This window comes from Branchiostoma floridae, chromosome 6 (genome assembly GCF_000003815.2).
Source record: "Branchiostoma floridae strain S238N-H82 chromosome 6, Bfl_VNyyK, whole genome shotgun sequence".
NCBI lineage: Eukaryota > Metazoa > Chordata > Leptocardii > Amphioxiformes > Branchiostomatidae > Branchiostoma > Branchiostoma floridae.
The window spans coordinates 22,018,806-22,036,767 of NC_049984.1; the positions used below are offsets into that span (position 1 = coordinate 22,018,806).

At 41.0% G+C, this 17,962-nt stretch overlaps 1 protein-coding gene across 1 annotated transcript; it reads right to left on the reverse strand.

The window, feature by feature from the left end:
• Window positions 1-1,650: 1,650 nt before the first annotated feature.
• On the reverse strand, window positions 1,651-9,758 carry LOC118418200. Its single transcript, XM_035824039.1, has 4 exons — window positions 9,548-9,758; window positions 7,313-7,516; window positions 6,794-6,952; window positions 1,651-6,416 (listed from the first exon to the last, which is right to left on the reverse strand). Exons 1-4 carry the CDS (start codon window positions 9,703-9,705, stop codon window positions 2,444-2,446), a joined length of 4,494 nt encoding a protein of 1,497 aa, XP_035679932.1. The 5' UTR covers window positions 9,706-9,758; the 3' UTR covers window positions 1,651-2,443.
• Window positions 9,759-17,962: the final 8,204 nt, after the last annotated feature.

A 17,962-nucleotide genomic window follows, 5' to 3' on the forward strand; every position in this document is an offset into this window, starting at 1 on the left:
GGAAATTGCCCTGCTCCGGCCATGTCATAGTCCCCTATAGATGGCAGACAAGAGCAACAAGACTTTGACTAAGAGAGCTAGCAACCTGCATACGGTTGGCGGCGCGACTCGTCATTGGTGGCAACGCGATGCGGGGACGGACCAATGAAAAGACACGGGCCTGAGGGGCTTTCTGGCAAATACACGAGTCTACATCCTGACCTCTCCTTGCTGTGCCACACATGCCACACATCCTGCCACGATTTTGGCCTTGGAAAAGGCTTCTCCCAGGAAAGTAGACGCACTACATTCGTGGTCTCCCATCAAGCGACTTCTGCGCAGTCTCCATGGCAGAGCAGGCCGCGGATGGATCGGTGCGGTCGCCGGGCCTCATCCGCCGCACCGCAGCCAACCGCTCGACAGCGCTTTGCAGAGCATCTCGGGCAACGTGCGGTATTTTTGATAGTATTGGGGACTTCCGCTTGTCATGTCCTTAAGTTCTAATTACATCTGACCTAAGTTCTTTTTTCGACCATGATAGCAGTACTAGAGGCTTCTTTTTTCCCGGAATTAGTATTACATTTGCTTTCGCGCACGGATACAAAGGAATGTTGTGGTTTAGCTTGGCATGCCGCCTTGCGGAGCGGCCATTGTGAGGTGAGCACAAAGAATGTTTACAGATTCTGTCGTTTTATTTAAAAAAAAAAACTTACAGTTTTATATTGTAATAAAGTTGGTGTTGTTGACTTGTGCAGCTTCACAGTGTAGTATAGCTGGTGTTGTTGCGACGATTGAAACTATGAAAATGCCGGTGATTTGTGATCGAATTCTGTGAGCAGTGTAATCATCCAAATGAATGTCGTTGTTGTTGTTGTTGTCATTGTGCCACGACGGGGGCTCATGGTGCTTTTTCTGCTTGTTCCTATTTGGTTTACTGTCCCCGCTCGTGCTTGCACACTAGTGCTTTGCTTACGCATGTTTTGGAGTGATTCTTGCTTGGCAACCTTTTTGTGTATTTAGAGAGTGTCATGCACATATCTCTGTTTGCTTCACTTCTCAGATTTTCTCGCATTCCTGCTAAGGTTCCCACATCGACTGTTCTATCGTGTTTCGTGTTCCTCATGTATGTTGTCAAATTTGTTCAGTAGTTGCTGTCTTGCCTTCTTGTATCTTGGATAGTCCTACATGTGGTGGTTTATGTTTTCCCTTGTCCAGCCATGTGTTACCGTTGGGTTTCACCGTGGGGTCTATCTAAATTCCGCATGCGTTCAGATCCGTGTGCCTCACTCACGAGCTGGTTTATGGAGTTTTATGTCGTTCTTAGCCCTTATGTGTTACATTTTTTCAAGCTTGTGCTTGTGCTTGGGATTACTGGTTGGTTCGTTCTCCCTTCTTTTCTGCCATCTTTCTGCTGCTTGTTTCTCATTGTGTTGCAATGCTTGTTTTTTTTTAATAAACTAATTGTATCATTTGGCAAAGTTTTCAAATATTTGTAAATGTGAAAGAATCACACAGAGGTTTCAACATTTCAAATAAAGATATTTTTGCACAGTTACTTTCAAAACGTTTCTAAAATATTCAAAGGAATTAAAATAGAGTATTTTCTTAGTCATTTTTTGAAAATAAATTAATTATTGTGGTTAAGATATTCTTTTATTCAAAATAATTCAGACTTATTACAAATATCACCTAAAAACCCTCATGGTCACTTGGAATGGACTCTATAACAAATAATTGATATCAATATCACAGCAAATCAGACAATATCATGGATAGTAAATTGTAAGAACTTATAACATAATAATTGGTTATATATAAAATTCTACATTAATAAACATAACTCATAGGAAAATAGTGAATCAACAAAATGCCGATGTCAGTTTGAAAAATGAGAGGAAAGGAAGAAAATATGATATGGGCTAATTTGAAACCTACCTCAACAAAAAAGGCCAGGTTCAGCTAGGGAATGAATGTAGGTGGGTTGTGATATTACATTTAAAGCTAATCAAGGATGTAAAACCCTTCAAGTGGGTAGGGAGGTTATTCCAATCAATTTCACATTCATATGGAATATTCTTTTGGGCTAGATATATTTGAAGTAGGTAGATTAGCTAGCAATAGTTTTACGAAGCTATCAAATTTGTTTGGAAGGCAAATTCCGAGAAACTTGAAATTGATAGAAAGATAGATAGACAGATAGATGGATGGATAAATTGAGGGATAGATAAATTGAGAGACAGACAGACCAATATAGATTGATATACATGTATATACATAGATACATAGACCTGCTCACAATTATCGCTTGAAACGCAGTTGAACTTGTAATTGTACAGAGCGTTTCCATAAAACTGATACAAGTTACAATGCCACTTACCTTTGTATCAATTGCAAGTTATCATGATATTTTCTTTACTCATCTACAATGCTGATGCCTTCAAATTTGTGGCCCTGAAATGTACATCTATACCGTTAGCTTAGATGTAATGACTGATGTTCCTGTAGTGCTCCTATCTTTTGTTTCTTTGTCACAAGCAGCTTTGAAAACGTCCACTAGCAGGTTGATGAACTCGAAGACTGTGATGACTGATAGTCCTACATATAGCCCCAAAAGTCCACCTAGGCCACTAAGTACTGATTCTTCAGTATAGGTTGGATTCTCGGTGATCAACTCGTAGTTCAAGTCACGGAAGTACACGTGGACCCTCGCGAGATTTTGACGCAGTTCTTCGGGGCTGAGTGGTAGATTTTGAGACTGACTTCTGGTGTGAATGTTCTCCAGCACGTACCAGACGTAACTATCTGACGGCCACAGGGAAGATGACAGCCAAAGTGTGTAGGAATCCTCAGTACAGGATTGGTGACAGTCGCAGAGCAGGTCGCCGTCCTCGTGGCGTTTTCGGACTTCCTGACGACAACACTCTTGTGTATTGTTCAGTACACTACACAGTGTACTATTTATGGCAATCAGCTCATCAGAACAGCCGCACTTCTCCAGCAATGCTGCCTGCAGACACGAATGTTGACAAGTCTCGTATGTGTACATCCCATCGTACAGAACATCTCTTTCCTGATAGGAAGTGCAGTCTCCGTACGGAAATGGTTGTCTTCGTACTGAACTACGTTTCAAGCCGACGAAAGTACTCTCTCCGGGTTTGGTATTGATAGCGTTGCCTTCAGGAAATGGCGTTGACCCTACGCTATGGATTGTGATTTTTGCGCCTGGGGCCTGACCGAAAAGTCCCACGTATTCGCTCGCCTCGATTGAAAGTGTCAGTTTTAAACCGTACTCCGCTCCTACCTTGGTCGTGTTTCGCACTAAGCCGTCTTCACCGTGGTTAAAAGTGAAACAGTTGCCATACTTGGCGTTCTGTATCACTTTGAAATCATCCAATGAGCAACGTTCTTTGTCAAACGTGCATTGGAGAATGAGCTCTTCCTTACGATGACCCATCTCTACAATCTCCTCTCTCGTAGCCATTGAAAAGTCTGTGATGTCTGTGTAGTCATCTGTGTTAGAGCTGAGGAGGAATTCGGCCCAGTCATTTTCTCCAGCAACAGAGTTTAGCTTCAAGTCAACGCAGCCTACTTCACAACGCTCAATACTGCAGTATTCCCAGTCCTGTTCTCCGGTGTAGCACCATGGTGCCTTGGCCGGGTGATTCGGTATGTTACGGCAGTAGTTTTCCGTGAGATCCGCATCCGGGTACAGCGAGGGTGTGGTACAATGATACTGCGGATCATGGGAATCCCATTTCTGACACGTTCGGCCGGTCCTGGTGACGTTCTGCTTGCCCCTATAGTTAATGCCACGCCCAGCAATACATTCGGGTTCTGTACACATCACCTGATGACGGTGATAAAACTGTACCGTCTTGTGGTTTGTATTTCTTAGACTACAGCTAGAAGATGTGCAGCCGACTATTTCCAAGCGAAGTCCACCACGTCCTTTCCATGACAGCGGGTGCAAACGCACGTATCGAGTTGTGACTGCGCGTGATAAGTAGACGTGGTTTGGAGTGAAGTCATCTTTACTTCCCCTGAACACCGTCGAGTGCTGTGTACTCTCGTCGTCGGTGTATGTCTGCCACTGATTTCCATCGACACCAAAGGATAAAGAGAAGGTTGTGACATAACCGCCAGCGCTACCACCTCCTTGTATGATCACCCCTGCTAGTACATGTGAGTCCCGTAAGTCCACCTGTATCCATGGTATGGTGTCATCTTCGTCCATCATCCAATAGGACCTGCTGTTGAGGCGGGCATGGTTTGGTGTGTGTTGTTGGTCAGAGAAAGAGGAGGCATTGATCTGATCATGTGTAATGATGCCGCTCTCCATGCCTAGTGGGTTGTTACAGCCAATGAAATCATTTGTCACATTAGCTCTCTGTGGCAAGGATGAATCTGATGGTATCGGATGTGACACTGGGTTACAACAATAGACAGGGAAAGCCGTGACATTGGTCGAAGTTGTATCTCCGTAGGTTACCCCATCTATACAGTTATGGTCTGACGTGTTGCACAGAGTTTGAAGTGTGACCACGCCGTTCAACTCTTCAAACCATGAGAAACCTGTGTTCCTGACTCCATCGTCATACAAGGTACTGAGTTGAAAGCGCGAACAGGCCTGCTTGCCTCCCGTGTCACACAGTGCTAGGGCCTCTGATTGGTTCGAAAACGTGTCTGCACTTAGAAAGAAACTTTCTTCACAACACATTGCTTTGTAGCCTTTCGATCGGTCGGTTTCGAATAAAGGAATTTTATTACCTATGCAATTATCGCCAACGTTGCATCCGCACGTTTCGTTCAGTAGTGCAACTTTGTCAGCCATGTTGATCCACGCGAGATCTTCTGGGTAATTATCGCGCCTTATGGAAGCATCATGGACAGTAGTCAGTTGTGAAGGTAAGCAAAGTTGCATACCCCTGTCATGGCAGGCCGTTTCTGCACTGCTGTGATTCTTGTAGGTTTCTTCTGTAAGTTCAAACAGGGAGTCACAGCAGTAGGCCACACTGCTCACGGCGTTCGATTGGCGATAACGATATATATTTTTAAAGCAGAGTTCCGTAGTTGTGTTGGTGCAGTCTTCTTCAAACGTGGCTTCCAAACCAGAGTCATTGATCCAGCCCCATTCACTTGCCACCATGTCTCGAAAGGTGTTTAGCAAAACGAGTTGTTCCAGTGAACACAGTTGTTTTCCTCGTTCTTCACAGTACTGAGCGGCGAAAGTGTGTTGGTAAAACTTGTGCCGTGTGGGGAATACTGGTTCGTCGTCAGTCTCGCTGATTGGACATTTCGCGATGGACTGACAGGGATGGGAAGTCAGGTTTACTTGGCCGGAATCCGAGACAGAAGGACAGACTAATTCGGTGCTGTTTTCATCAGGTGCAAATCGGCAGAAGTTTTCCTCCAGGCAGAAGTCAAAGTGACGGTTTGGGCAAGTCCAGTTTTGGCAAGTGGAGTTACCAGAAGAGCGTACTGTCCCTCGGTATGTGGTGACATTGGACACGCAGTCTTTACTGCTGCAGCTGATGGAGCTGGGATCTATAGTGTTTATCATTGGAAATGGAGCACGAGCATAGATGCAGTCATCTTCTTCACACCCCAAAAACTCCACACGGAGATTCTTTCTGCCCCCACCATTGAAACGAGGCAGAATGGCAATGCGTCGGGTAAAGACAGGGTGTGACAGATGTTGGAAGTTGTAGCCATTGCCGTTGACATGACCGCAGAAGAGGACGCCTTCCCCATACTCATCTACATAATCAATCCAATCAGATGACGTCATGCCATGCTGTATGACGTAAGTCTGAACAACGTCCTCGTCTTCTTGGGTAATGAATCCCGTCAGAATAACTGTTTTGCCAAAATCTACCTCGAACCGCGGATTCTCGTCATAGTAGGGATGAAATTGCCACGGGACCATGGAATTCAAGCGACCGTAAACTGGTGGATGCTCGTCAAATGACGACGCTGAAATTTGGTGATCGAGAATTTTCCCGCTTTCCATGCCAAGCGGATTACTGCATCCGGGGACTTTAGCCGTGCATCCCGATTGCACACACATTTGGGGAGAGCAACAAAACAAACCAGCAGCTTGTGGGGTCGTGGTGATTGGCAGTACTCCACGGTAGCATGTCGATGCGGTGCCATTTTGACAACCGTCGCTTAACATCATCTGTACGTCTTGTAGTTTGGGCATACCAAACCAACCCCAGTTGTCAAAACGCCTGCCCTCATTGTACGCCGCGATCAGCTGACTAGCGGTACACGGCTCGCCTTGCATCTCGCCAATTAAGTTCGCGCATGCGTATGGGTTTAAAGCTTCCATGTGAGTTTCAAACGTCGTATGAGTCAGTTGAATGTAACTGTCAGCGGGACAGCAGAATGCTGCATTGATCTTCGATGGTATGTCCTTGATTCGTCTCAGCATGATCCTGTAAACCATACATGAGTAATTTACTTACACTCATCTCATCTAATATAACTCATCTCAACAGAATTCCTTCAAAGCCAATCCCTGAATACACATATATCATGATTTCCTTTATATCGGTTTATGTAATACAGCGTAAATCACTTGTCATCTACAATAAGAAAGCTTTGGCTAATGGCTAACAGTACATTTTTTAAACTGCACATCATACAAAATAACCTTTATTCATGCTGAATTGTAATGTAAAGATTGAAATATATTTATGTCGGGATAGCTTTGAGACAATCTTGAAGCCCAGTATAAACGTCTTACAGTATTGAACCTAGCTCTATCAACACAGAGACGGTCATTCAAGGTGAAACGTTTCCAAGTCCGTACCTGTCATTATAACACTCGTCACAAGTGTCGTGTGCGGTCCCTGTGCATGTTTGGGAGATCATTGCTGCCCAGCCTTCCCGGCTGAAGTAGCTCCATTCAGTCTCATCGGATGGTTCTCTGAGTAGCTGAGCCAACGTGCAAAGTTGCTTGAATCTGAGTCTAGAATGGAAATGGAAATCATTTTTTAAAGACAGGCGTGGGTCTCGATTGCAAGTTTACAATTACGTCATTTACTTTCTTTCCAAGCATAGAGATCTCTGTTGCTTAGCCCATTCTTTAACTGGACCAGGATGAGAGTTGTTAGCTCACTTGATTGGTTTGTTCCACCCACCAGATTAGCCCACTCTTCCATCTATATTTAAGTCAACAGTAATTTCCAAATATTTGTCTAGAAAATGATTCCTGCTCAAAGGAAAAAATGAGAGAAATGCAAACTAAACAACGTTAACAGGCTTAAAAAATTTGTTGGCTATCTTTTCAATTTTAACATGACACTGAAGTACGTTATTGCTGACTTACCTGCATTCTGTCGAAGCATCTAAACTGTCGTCGAATTCCTCATCCGGGCTGGATCCTACAGGATTATAGTCAGGGTACTCCAGGTCGATTTTGTCCCGGTCTACTTGCTTTGCCCGCAAGTAGTCCGACACATCACGTGCTGTTCGCTCGTCCAGCTCGAGCAAAGATTCATGCCGGGATCCCCGCAGCATGGATTTTCGCAGCCTGTAATTAAAATAAACGTGTCCGAATTTGAAATTGGTAAAAGTTAAGAAAACGATCACATGTATACAAGTAAGGGTGTTATGTTACTGTAGTTTCACCATGGTTTTGATAACTCTTTGTACACATCGATACTGCTATTTATAACACGTGCGCTTTTTTACGTGATGGAAAGGAATGTTCAGTTGACTAAGTATACTCGTATAAGGCCTCACCTTCGCAGATTGAGGGGCAAAGCATATGGTGAATATAGTTAACTATTAAACGTCTTCGTCGAATATATTGGAACAAGCATGGTATCTTTTTGAGACTTTTTGAATACATAGTTGCAAGTTAGGTCCTAAGACATCTCTCTAGAATGAAAACGTTGTGCAAAGGACACAAAATCACTGATGATGTGCCGGGTCTTTGATCATTAGACACCCAGCCGAGTTTGACCAATTCCCCGACGTGAGTCAAAGTGACTTTCAAAGTTCCTCATTATGGAACCACCATTAACAACCTTTTCAGCTGCCTCAAGAATGTCCCTGGTAGCTTTCCTAAGTCTTAAATCTCTCACTCCAATCTCACTGGCTCAAATCCTCCCATGTCTAGCCGAATTAGAACCTTGTTCCACGATGTTCGATCTGACGTAATTCGAACCGAAACCTTGTTCTATTTAGGTCATCTGCGGTCATTGCAGGTCAAACAGTGCCTTCTGGCTTTTTCACCCCAACTAACAATTTTCTGGACAGTACATCTATACTATCACTTTGTTACGGACCTGTAATATGTAACGAAGCTACTGACGTTTCTGTTCGTGACCTTGATAAGTGTTGTTTAAACCGGTATCAATTACACCCTCCCGCTATCCGTGCGGCATGACATGCGTGCAAACATCGTTTAAGATCTCGACCAAGAAGAGTCCAACAGTTACTTAACTCATTGACGGCTCAAAATGACTGCAACGGTTTTCCCGAGATTTCTGTTTTGGGGATTTTTTAACAAATGCCTTCGATTTTGAATTACTGGTAGTTCAGTGCTATTTCCGCATTTTTCTGACTGTAACTTTGCTTAGAATTAAGAATAAAACAATCCCCCAAACAAAAAGTTTTCTTTGCCTCTAAGATGACGAAAAATATAAAAATTCGAGAATTTGCCATGGCACTTGCGGTCCATCTTATCAAGAGTATGGTCAAATTGAAACAGAAAATAATCGTCTTTGAAAGCAAAATCGAAACAAAACAGCAATCTCAATTCAAACGGGAAGATTCAAACTATCTAAAATTGCGAATTTAATCTTATTTTGAATACATCTTCCTTGTCATAAAATTTTGTTTATTTTAAATTTTTTTACGGTTAGCCAATAGTAGGCCTCTTGTAACCTGATACTCTGTCGAACTCGCATAGCAACGGGAAAGAATACCCTAGCAACCAACCGACGCACATGTACGTATAATAGGTTTACGTTTCTAGCTCGGTACTATCTCACTGGCCCGACAAAAAGGAGTTTCATATACACTGTCCCATTAAATGAATAGTGGTCATTTTCTAACAGACATACCGACCTGTTAGCTTGAAAGTTCATCTGTGTTGGTGAAATACATTATAGAAAAATGTTAACACTTTACCTACAACACTGAATTAAACTATAGGGACTTACCCCTCTAAATTTCGGTCAATTTCCGTCGACCTTGTTCACAGAATGACCCTCTCTATCTCCAGCAGTGACGCCAGCAACACACCACTTTTGCAGGAGGGGGTCATAAGTATCAAAAAAGCCTATTCGGCCCCCGTCTCTGATGAGTGTGGGCCGGTGGGCTCTAATGTACACTACCTCCTTCACTCCTAACAAAAGAAATCTTTTTCTGAGTCTAGCTAGGATTTTGACTTTGTCCAACGAAATGAAATGTCCCCATGACTCTAGGTGTATATGTGGGTCATTTTGTGAACAAGTTCGACAGAGATTGACCCAAAATTTAGATGGGTAAGTACCTATAGTTTAGTTCAGTGTTTGAAGTAAAGTGTTAGCAATTTTTTCTATGACATACTGACCTGTTGTTGTTGCAGACCGTGACTGACGGAAAAGTGAGCTTCTTGCTGTCTACAACCTTGATGTCGACATTCACCGGGTACTCGAAGTACGACTTGATCAGGATGGCGGACTGATACACGAACAACGCGACGCAGGTGACGAGTATGATTGTCCACATAATTCTGTGAACGGATTGGAGAAAAAGAGAGTAAAAGTGAAAACTCCAAACACCGAGTAGTTAATTAGCATTTCATTTGAGAAAGTCAATAAGCCAACTAGGTTTGCACAATACTGACGCAATTAACTCGCCACGCTTAGTAGTACAGTAGGAGCGCGAGCCGTCTAATTGCACACCCTATTTGCCAGTGTATTTCGTTCAATTATGCGGCTGGTGCAATAAAGCGAAGTAACTCAGTCACACCGTACAGATTGGGGGATTCCATGTAATTAACAGAAGTGTGAAATAATCCGTTGTGTAATTAACAGGCGTTTATTGTATTGCAACATTACAAACATGATTTTGTGAGAGCGATCGCTGTTTCGCATTTCATTGGGGGTATTTGAAGACTCACTCACGACTGGCGGACAAATTACTTTAGCAGATTAGATTACTAGTTGATATCAAATTCCTTTAGTGCACGTTGATTTGCTTACATAGATTATATCATCTGGAAACCCCAAAAGTGATGCGAGCGTGCGAATAAGAATTATTTTGACCATACAAAATGACTTCATTATGAAATCTAGGGGGTAATAAATGTTTAAAATATGTCCAAACACACATTAAAGAGTGTGGAATACCCTTCGCTGACTTTGCTATTGATGGTTGCAATCTATGAAATTTGTATATGTTTTCCAATGTAAATGAATCAAATATACAGCACATATCTTTTTCGTTTTTTTCAGCTTCTAAGTACATTTACAGCATAGATGAAAACGTTTTTGGACAATTGATGCACGCGTGGATGCCATCCATATGACTAATTGACACGGTCTTAGCAGATGAAAACACTATTTAAGACGTGAATTAATCTTTTGTCTTCCACCCTTTTTGTATACCACTGCGTCGCCGTAATATCATCGTAATTGCTTGTATTACAAATTAGAGTATTGTTAAGACATAAGAATAAATAAATAAAATAAAAATAAATAAGAATTATATGTCCATGCATGCGCTATCACCTTGATCTGGTTGTGTTAGCTTCTGCCACACGACTGACACCATGAGCGGTAGTGGTGGCACAGAACTCTTTGGTCATCGTCTGTCGACATAGGGAAACAGTGTGAAAACATATGATTGTGCAACATATGATTAACTGCTCATTAGGTCACGTGTTCTATCTGTATAACGTGACGTCACGGCAGCAGTGGATTGTTCATTCCTTGACAAAGACTGGTGCTGTTCAGTCGAAAATTGGGGTGAGTCCAATTTTTGTGTTGGATATTACAGTTAAACAAGTTGAAGAATGACTTTTACCAACACAGATGAACTTTCAAGCTAAAGTGCCAAATATGTAATGATGCAAAATCTTTCAAGACATGTTTTCTCATATACCTTAATGTCTTTTCTCTTCTGTTCTGTGATACTTCCGTCGCCTTCTTTAAGATATTTCTTGAATATCTTCTGTGCGCGATCCTCCACTGTTTTCTCTATGACTTCAAGGAGCGTCGAATCTATGGGCTGAAGAACCTCCGGGTTTACCTCGTTGGTAGCTGTCATCTTCCTTCTTAGATGAGAGATTCTGATGCACACAAAGAATTTCTTGATTTAAGAATAAATGTGAAAAGCAAAGTTATAGGAAATGATGTATGACCTACATATGATACGTTGATGGTGTTATCCCCCTAATGGTATTTCAGGGATTCATTTCCAATAATTTCGATGTATGAATTCATTATAGGCTCTTCTTGAACTGCATGTGCTAGGTACTGAAGATGTACTATTTTCCGGGAATCTATCATTATGATAACTGATTAATCATGATGACTACTTACAAATTCATATCATCATACTTCATGCTAGTAACTTTTACCTGACATACATGTGACAGAAGTATAAAATACCGATAATGTACAATTTTAGCCTTTTCCATGTCGAATTCGCTTATTTGCCCAACTGTAGTGTCATTGGTAGCTACGTATAATTTGCAAATGCCTATGTGTGGCTTCATCCAAGTTACAACATATCAATGCAGGAAACAATTGCTTGATGTCCTAATTGTTATTCCTCTACACTCAGTATTGAAATACAACATCAGCAAATTAAGAACAATTACTGCTACTTTCTTGTATTGTCCTTAGCTATATAGAACTTCAGGATGAAATTAGAGTTCCACGACCTCATACCTTCGCCAATTGATTCTACCCTATACAACTGCTGTATTAATTCTGTTTGTCATTAAAGACCAAGGTGGTACTATAAAATCACCCAATAAATTCGGCTAACGTAAACTACCGGGTTCAGTCTACAACAGGCTCTCACACAGTGAACATGGGTGCTGGAGCAGGGCTCATACGTACTCCGTAGAGTTCAAATAGTTACAGATAGAGTTTTAGTTTGTTTGCACATAAAAAGTAAATTTGTAAGCTTTCTCTAAACAGAAATCATGTGAAGTAATGACCACGGACATACTAAGCCCAGCCTGAAACTTTGTGGAAGGGAAACATTGGGGCACTGAGATATTATATCCTTGTTGCTGGTGGTGACTGTACAAGTAATTCTACTCATTCACATTGCAAATACGGTGCTACGATTGCAAGTTCTATTGGTAGACACACAAAATCCAACAGCTCATAACTACTTGAAAAGAAATACAAAGTTGAGAGGGACTAATCTTTACCAAAATAAATGATCTTATTCTATATAGATACAATGAGGGTCACAGCTCTTATTTCAAAACAAGACACCAAATAGCTTCTGAAAGGCAAGATACTAAATAGCAATGATACTGACATTCAGTAACTCAGATAAAGGTAGAGAGCAAGATAGTGCAGGAAAGAGTGTAGATGTACTTCTAGACTGAATTCAAGGGCACAAGAAATCTGGCAACATTTTGAATTTTCAACAGTGGTCTGATATTTCTTCCTTCAAACTTAATGTTGTAGAAATATGGTATGGTGTCTTAAGCCTTGCAGCACGCTTATGTATCGTTTTGCTTTGTTTGACAGCATTTTATTGACAAGTAGTGGAGAAAATTTTTCAAACAGATCTGACAGTTATTATGCTAATAACTTTTAACGTTATGTCTGAATACCATCCCTTTGTTCCTCGCAGCCGACAATGGCTGGACTCCCCATTGCTTCTAATTAGTTTATGTGGTCTAGAGGGTCAATTCAGCTTTCAAACCTCCTGTCACAGTTCAGCCGGAAACATCTATATAGTTTTATGGTTATTGCGAACCATGGGTCCAGATTTCTGGTCTTAAATAAGGTACTCATTTGCACAAACTATATTAGTTTATCATCTCCTTCCCAAACAACAGGCATACATAATCTATGTTAAGGATTAAGGCTTAATCGCATTTTCTGGTAATTTATGCAAAAAAGGACATAATTGATGTTCAACGATGTTAACCTGTACATAACTCCCAAATGCAAAAAGTATGAAGTTCCTGTTAGTTACCACAATGGCATTAAAGCATTTCCTGATTAATCATGCAAATTAGGTCTTTAGTTTGCATAATGTATATCTATAAATATCCTTTTTTTTCTCATTTACAAATATCACATGTTGCAATGGTCCTATAATTGAACTGAGCATAATTAGAAAATTTTCTGATTGATTATGCAAATTAGATTAATCTATATGTAATTATATAAAGCATCAGGTCAGCTATCTACATACTAAAAATCCTGACAATCCATCAATCCCTCCTTGAGTTATTACCTTTCAAAGTCTGACACTAAACCTGCCCTGCAGTTCTAAATCAAGCGGCTATAGTGCCCAAATCTATACCACTTACTCTCGGTCCCACGAGCCATCTACCATTTAAAAATCATGACCACAGCATGTCAAAAACTTGAGATATTGATCCCAGAAGTTCCGCAGTACCAAAATCTAATCGTTTCCAGTTGTTATCAAGATCAACCCACATACCAAATATCAATACAGTCCATCCAGGCGTTCTCCAGTTATGCCGGTGTTCTACACACATACATACATACATAGATAAATACAAACATACTCACGCTACCCAAAATATAACATTCTTGGCGAATTCTTGGCGAAGGTAATCAATCTTACAGTTCCAAGCAACAACACTAGGGGATCCAAACCAACATTACTCACCCTTTCAATCACTTAAGAATCGTTGCCATAGCAGAACTTTAAATTGAGATCAGGGCTCAAGTGGAACTCACGTCACAGTACAATAGAGTCACAAGCAGGTACAGTAGAGAACTTCCTTTACACCTATTCACATACCATAGCAATGAGCAAAAAGCTTCTTTAGAAAAGTCACTAGTTGAATCATTACTTTCATATAAATTTTGGATAGATCCCAGGAACTGAATTACACAAAAAAACTAAAACCACGCCTGCCGTTAACTTTCCTGTCTCCATGGTAGGAATCCTCTTCACTTTACTACATTGTGTACCTAGCTGACAGTGGCACACACACCGCACGCCTCAGAGCGCATTGTGGACTACATCTACCGAAAGCCCAAACTCAACACGGAGAGCAAGCATTACCGTGTTCGGAAATCCTCTTTCATCTCGCTTGAAATCAGCCAGAACACCCACAACGTTAGAACAACGGGACGATCTAGACTTCCTGACCTACTTAATAATTAAGTAGGTCAGGAAGTCTAGATCGTTAGAAGTTAATTGATATTTGTTTGGAAAATTTCAGTTTAGTTAATCCACGTTTTCAACATGCTACTATATGTACAGAATTGTCAGGAATTGACAGGAATTGTCTATTACCGCCTGCTTGTAAGGAAACTTTTGTAACTTATATATAGTGACTTGGTATGTGAACTGAAGGCGGGAGACTTTGATGCACCTCTGTTAAATACATCTAGCGTATCAAGTCTATTGTATGCAGACGACCTCGTTTTACTATCAACTAGCCAAAATGGCCTTCAAAATGCAATAAATACTCTAGGTCGCTACTGCAACAAATGGAAATTATCAGTGAACCTAACTAAGACAAAAATAATAATGGATTCTGTTAATTGTATTTAACAAAAAGGGGCATATGTTTCCAAATCTCAAATTCCATTTACTCAACAAAGACATAGAAATAGTTTCCTCCAACTGTTATTCAGGAGTGGTGTTTACAGCTGGGCGCAATTTCACCACAGCAATGAAAGCACAGGGCTTGGTTCAGCATCAAAACAACCCTGGGTGACTGCAATCCTTCAGTGTCCGTGTATTGTAAACTATTTGATGCCTGCGTAGTCCCAATATTAACTTACGGTGCGGAGGTATGGGGCAAGAAGGGGTTAAACGACAAGTCTCCCATTGAACAACTTCATCTTAAGTTTTGCAAATCAATAATAGGCGTAAGAAAAAAATGCGAGTAACCTTGCAACAAGGGCAGAACTTGGAAGGTACCCTCTGTGGATCGAAGTGTATACAAGATTGTATTCGTATTACAAAAGATTAGTTAAAGAAGTACCAACAAGTAGCCTACAATTTGAAGCTCTCTGTGTACAACAGGACCTACATAAACGTAACATACCGTGCTGGCTATCCAATGTTAGTAAAATCCTGGAGGAGTCAGGTTTTGCCTACCTATTGCTTAACAGTGATCGCAACACATCATTCGCTCAGGCCGAAGTAAAACAAAGACTAAAAGACAACATTGTTCAAAACTTCTACTCAGATCTTAACTTAACTTAACTTAATAAGAACTTACAGAAAATTTAAGCACTCGTATGAAAGAGAAAAATACCCGGATATAGCTATCGCCGAGCAATGACCAAACTAAGGATCAGCGATCACCCACTGGAAATTGAAGCTGGTAGATATAACCAAACTCCTCCTGATGATAGACTATGTATATTTTGGAATAGGGGTCTCATGTATGTAGAAAACGAAGTACACTTTGTCATTGAGTGTTCACTGTACAAAGATCTGCGAAACGCACTCGTTATTGCTACACAAGTGGATAAAAATATACGCACCTAACGAAGGAAGATCTGTTCAAATACCTTATGTCATCATCTAACTACGGTATACTGGAAAAACTCTGTAAGTTTGTCTACACATGCTTTCGGAAGAGAGAAGAAGCACGTACTCTTTAGCATATGTATAGTTTTCCGTTTACTCCCTTTAATTTGGCTGTGTACCAATCTGACTGCATTTAGACCCAATGGGGCATGAATATGCAATAAACTTCATTGTCATTGTCATTGTCATTATATTTATACAGTGTTTGCAAAACGGACGTTTGGCTAATATACACAGTCAAACCGGAGAGCTCCATGCGCATCCGTTCTACCCTTGATACGGCGTTGTGCCAGTTAAATGTTAAAGAAGTGTGCTATGACACTGTTTAGCTAATGGGATGGATCAAGGTGAGCCGTAAAAAAAGACAATCACAAATAAATGGACCAATAATTTGCAAATGCCACAGCGTTTGCTATCATATCATTTTACAATGCACAGAATATATCGGTGTTGATATGAAAAAAAAACTTGAAGATGTGGAAATGTATAAACATTATGCAGGTCTGAGGTCTTGCTGCACCACAGGCTGTTGTTTCCATCAATGTAACGTGGTCAGATGGTGACGCGGTAAACCCTCCGAGAATAATACGTTCTTTGGTGACCTGTGAATAGACTGTTTTGCAGTACTAACTTTGTTGTACGTCGGAATTCCACGCTGGTCACACTTAAAATTAGGTCAAGAGATCAGCGCTTTTTTCTTCAACAGTACCCCCACCTGCAAAATGTTGTCAGCTTATCAAAAGAACTCTCCCCAACACCGCCGCCAAACAAAGTCCTTCACCCCACCCAGGTGTAAACATTGGTACAAACATGAATAAATTGCTATGGAGTGGTCACACGATTCAGGATGGGTTCATAACAAAGGGGTTGCATTACAAGCATAAAAGCACGCCAGCAGACGAGGGCGGCGTTTAAAAACGTATGAAGTGCGAGGAAAGACTGTTTGAACTTGATAATGAGACTACGCTCAGGAACAGTGCAAACACTTCTGGCTGGTAATGTTACACCTTGCTTTTAGCCTTCTGGCAATGTTGTCGAAACGGTCTAGATCCCATACATAAATAAAGCCAACGAGAAAACGTTCCCTTGTTCATTTCTGTAGTAGTAGTACTTGTTATCTAAAAGTAAAAAAAAAAGGATAAGTTGAAAAAGAAGAATATATTTTGGAGGATTCATTTTCATAGTAATCCTTGTGCTGGACCGAAAAAGATCCTGACTTTCAATGCTTCCTATTTAAGCATGATTTATTATAATCATCAGCAAAATTGACATATTCTACGGTAAACTCGGCTTAATGTCTTGGCCAATGATAAACCATCATAATCACCATCGGCAATCTTCGGGTTTGTAAAATGTAAAACATACCCACAAACAAACATACTGTGAGCGGTAATCGCTCGTGTTCGAGCATTTAAATTTCGTGTCAGAAAAGCTTCAGTTATCATTAAACGAAAGAAAAGTCTGAATAAGTAATCATGACTGATATATCATAATACAATCAACATTCTAGCAGTTGATCGGATTAACCATTTTGGTTGGCAAGACCACCTTTTGGAATAATATGTGATGTAATTATAAGAAAGAAGAATACAACAATAGCAAGACTCGACTATGCTGACATTATTAGTCTGTGATCGCATTACCGTATCTGATCAAATGATTCTGGAATCTGTCCAGTATCAAACCACCAGGATAATCGTTGTCCACTTCGGACTACTTATCCTTCGTACGAAAGTCGCTACGCCGAGAACTATGATCTCTACCGTCACTACAGTACGGAAGCGATTTCCACACTTCTGTAACCATGTACAAACTGTTGAATGGACGCTGCCCTCTACACCTGCAAAGTTTACTCTTTAAGCACGGCCGCCGGCCATCGAATACCGCCACCCCCGAAGGAAAGGTGAACATTTGACTACCCTTGCATGCAAGACTACCCCTGCTATGCATTGCTTGCATAACATAATACGTAAAAAGTCTAGTACGGGAAAATAAACTCCATTATCTGCAAACGCACATTGTCTATTCTATCTTGTGTAGTTACCATGGCTAGCAACTGATTATGTAGGTCTGGTTGTATTTCGTTTGATACAGCCGAATAAACCACAGAATATTATCATGACTCAATGAAAGTAGAATTCATCAAAAAAGTGAAAGTTTAGCTCACTGAAGAGCTAATCGTCGACTTGTCACACACAAAAAAAAGAGGTACCATTGAACAGTATTCACATGTTCTTTGTACCGGGGAAGTGCCCACTGC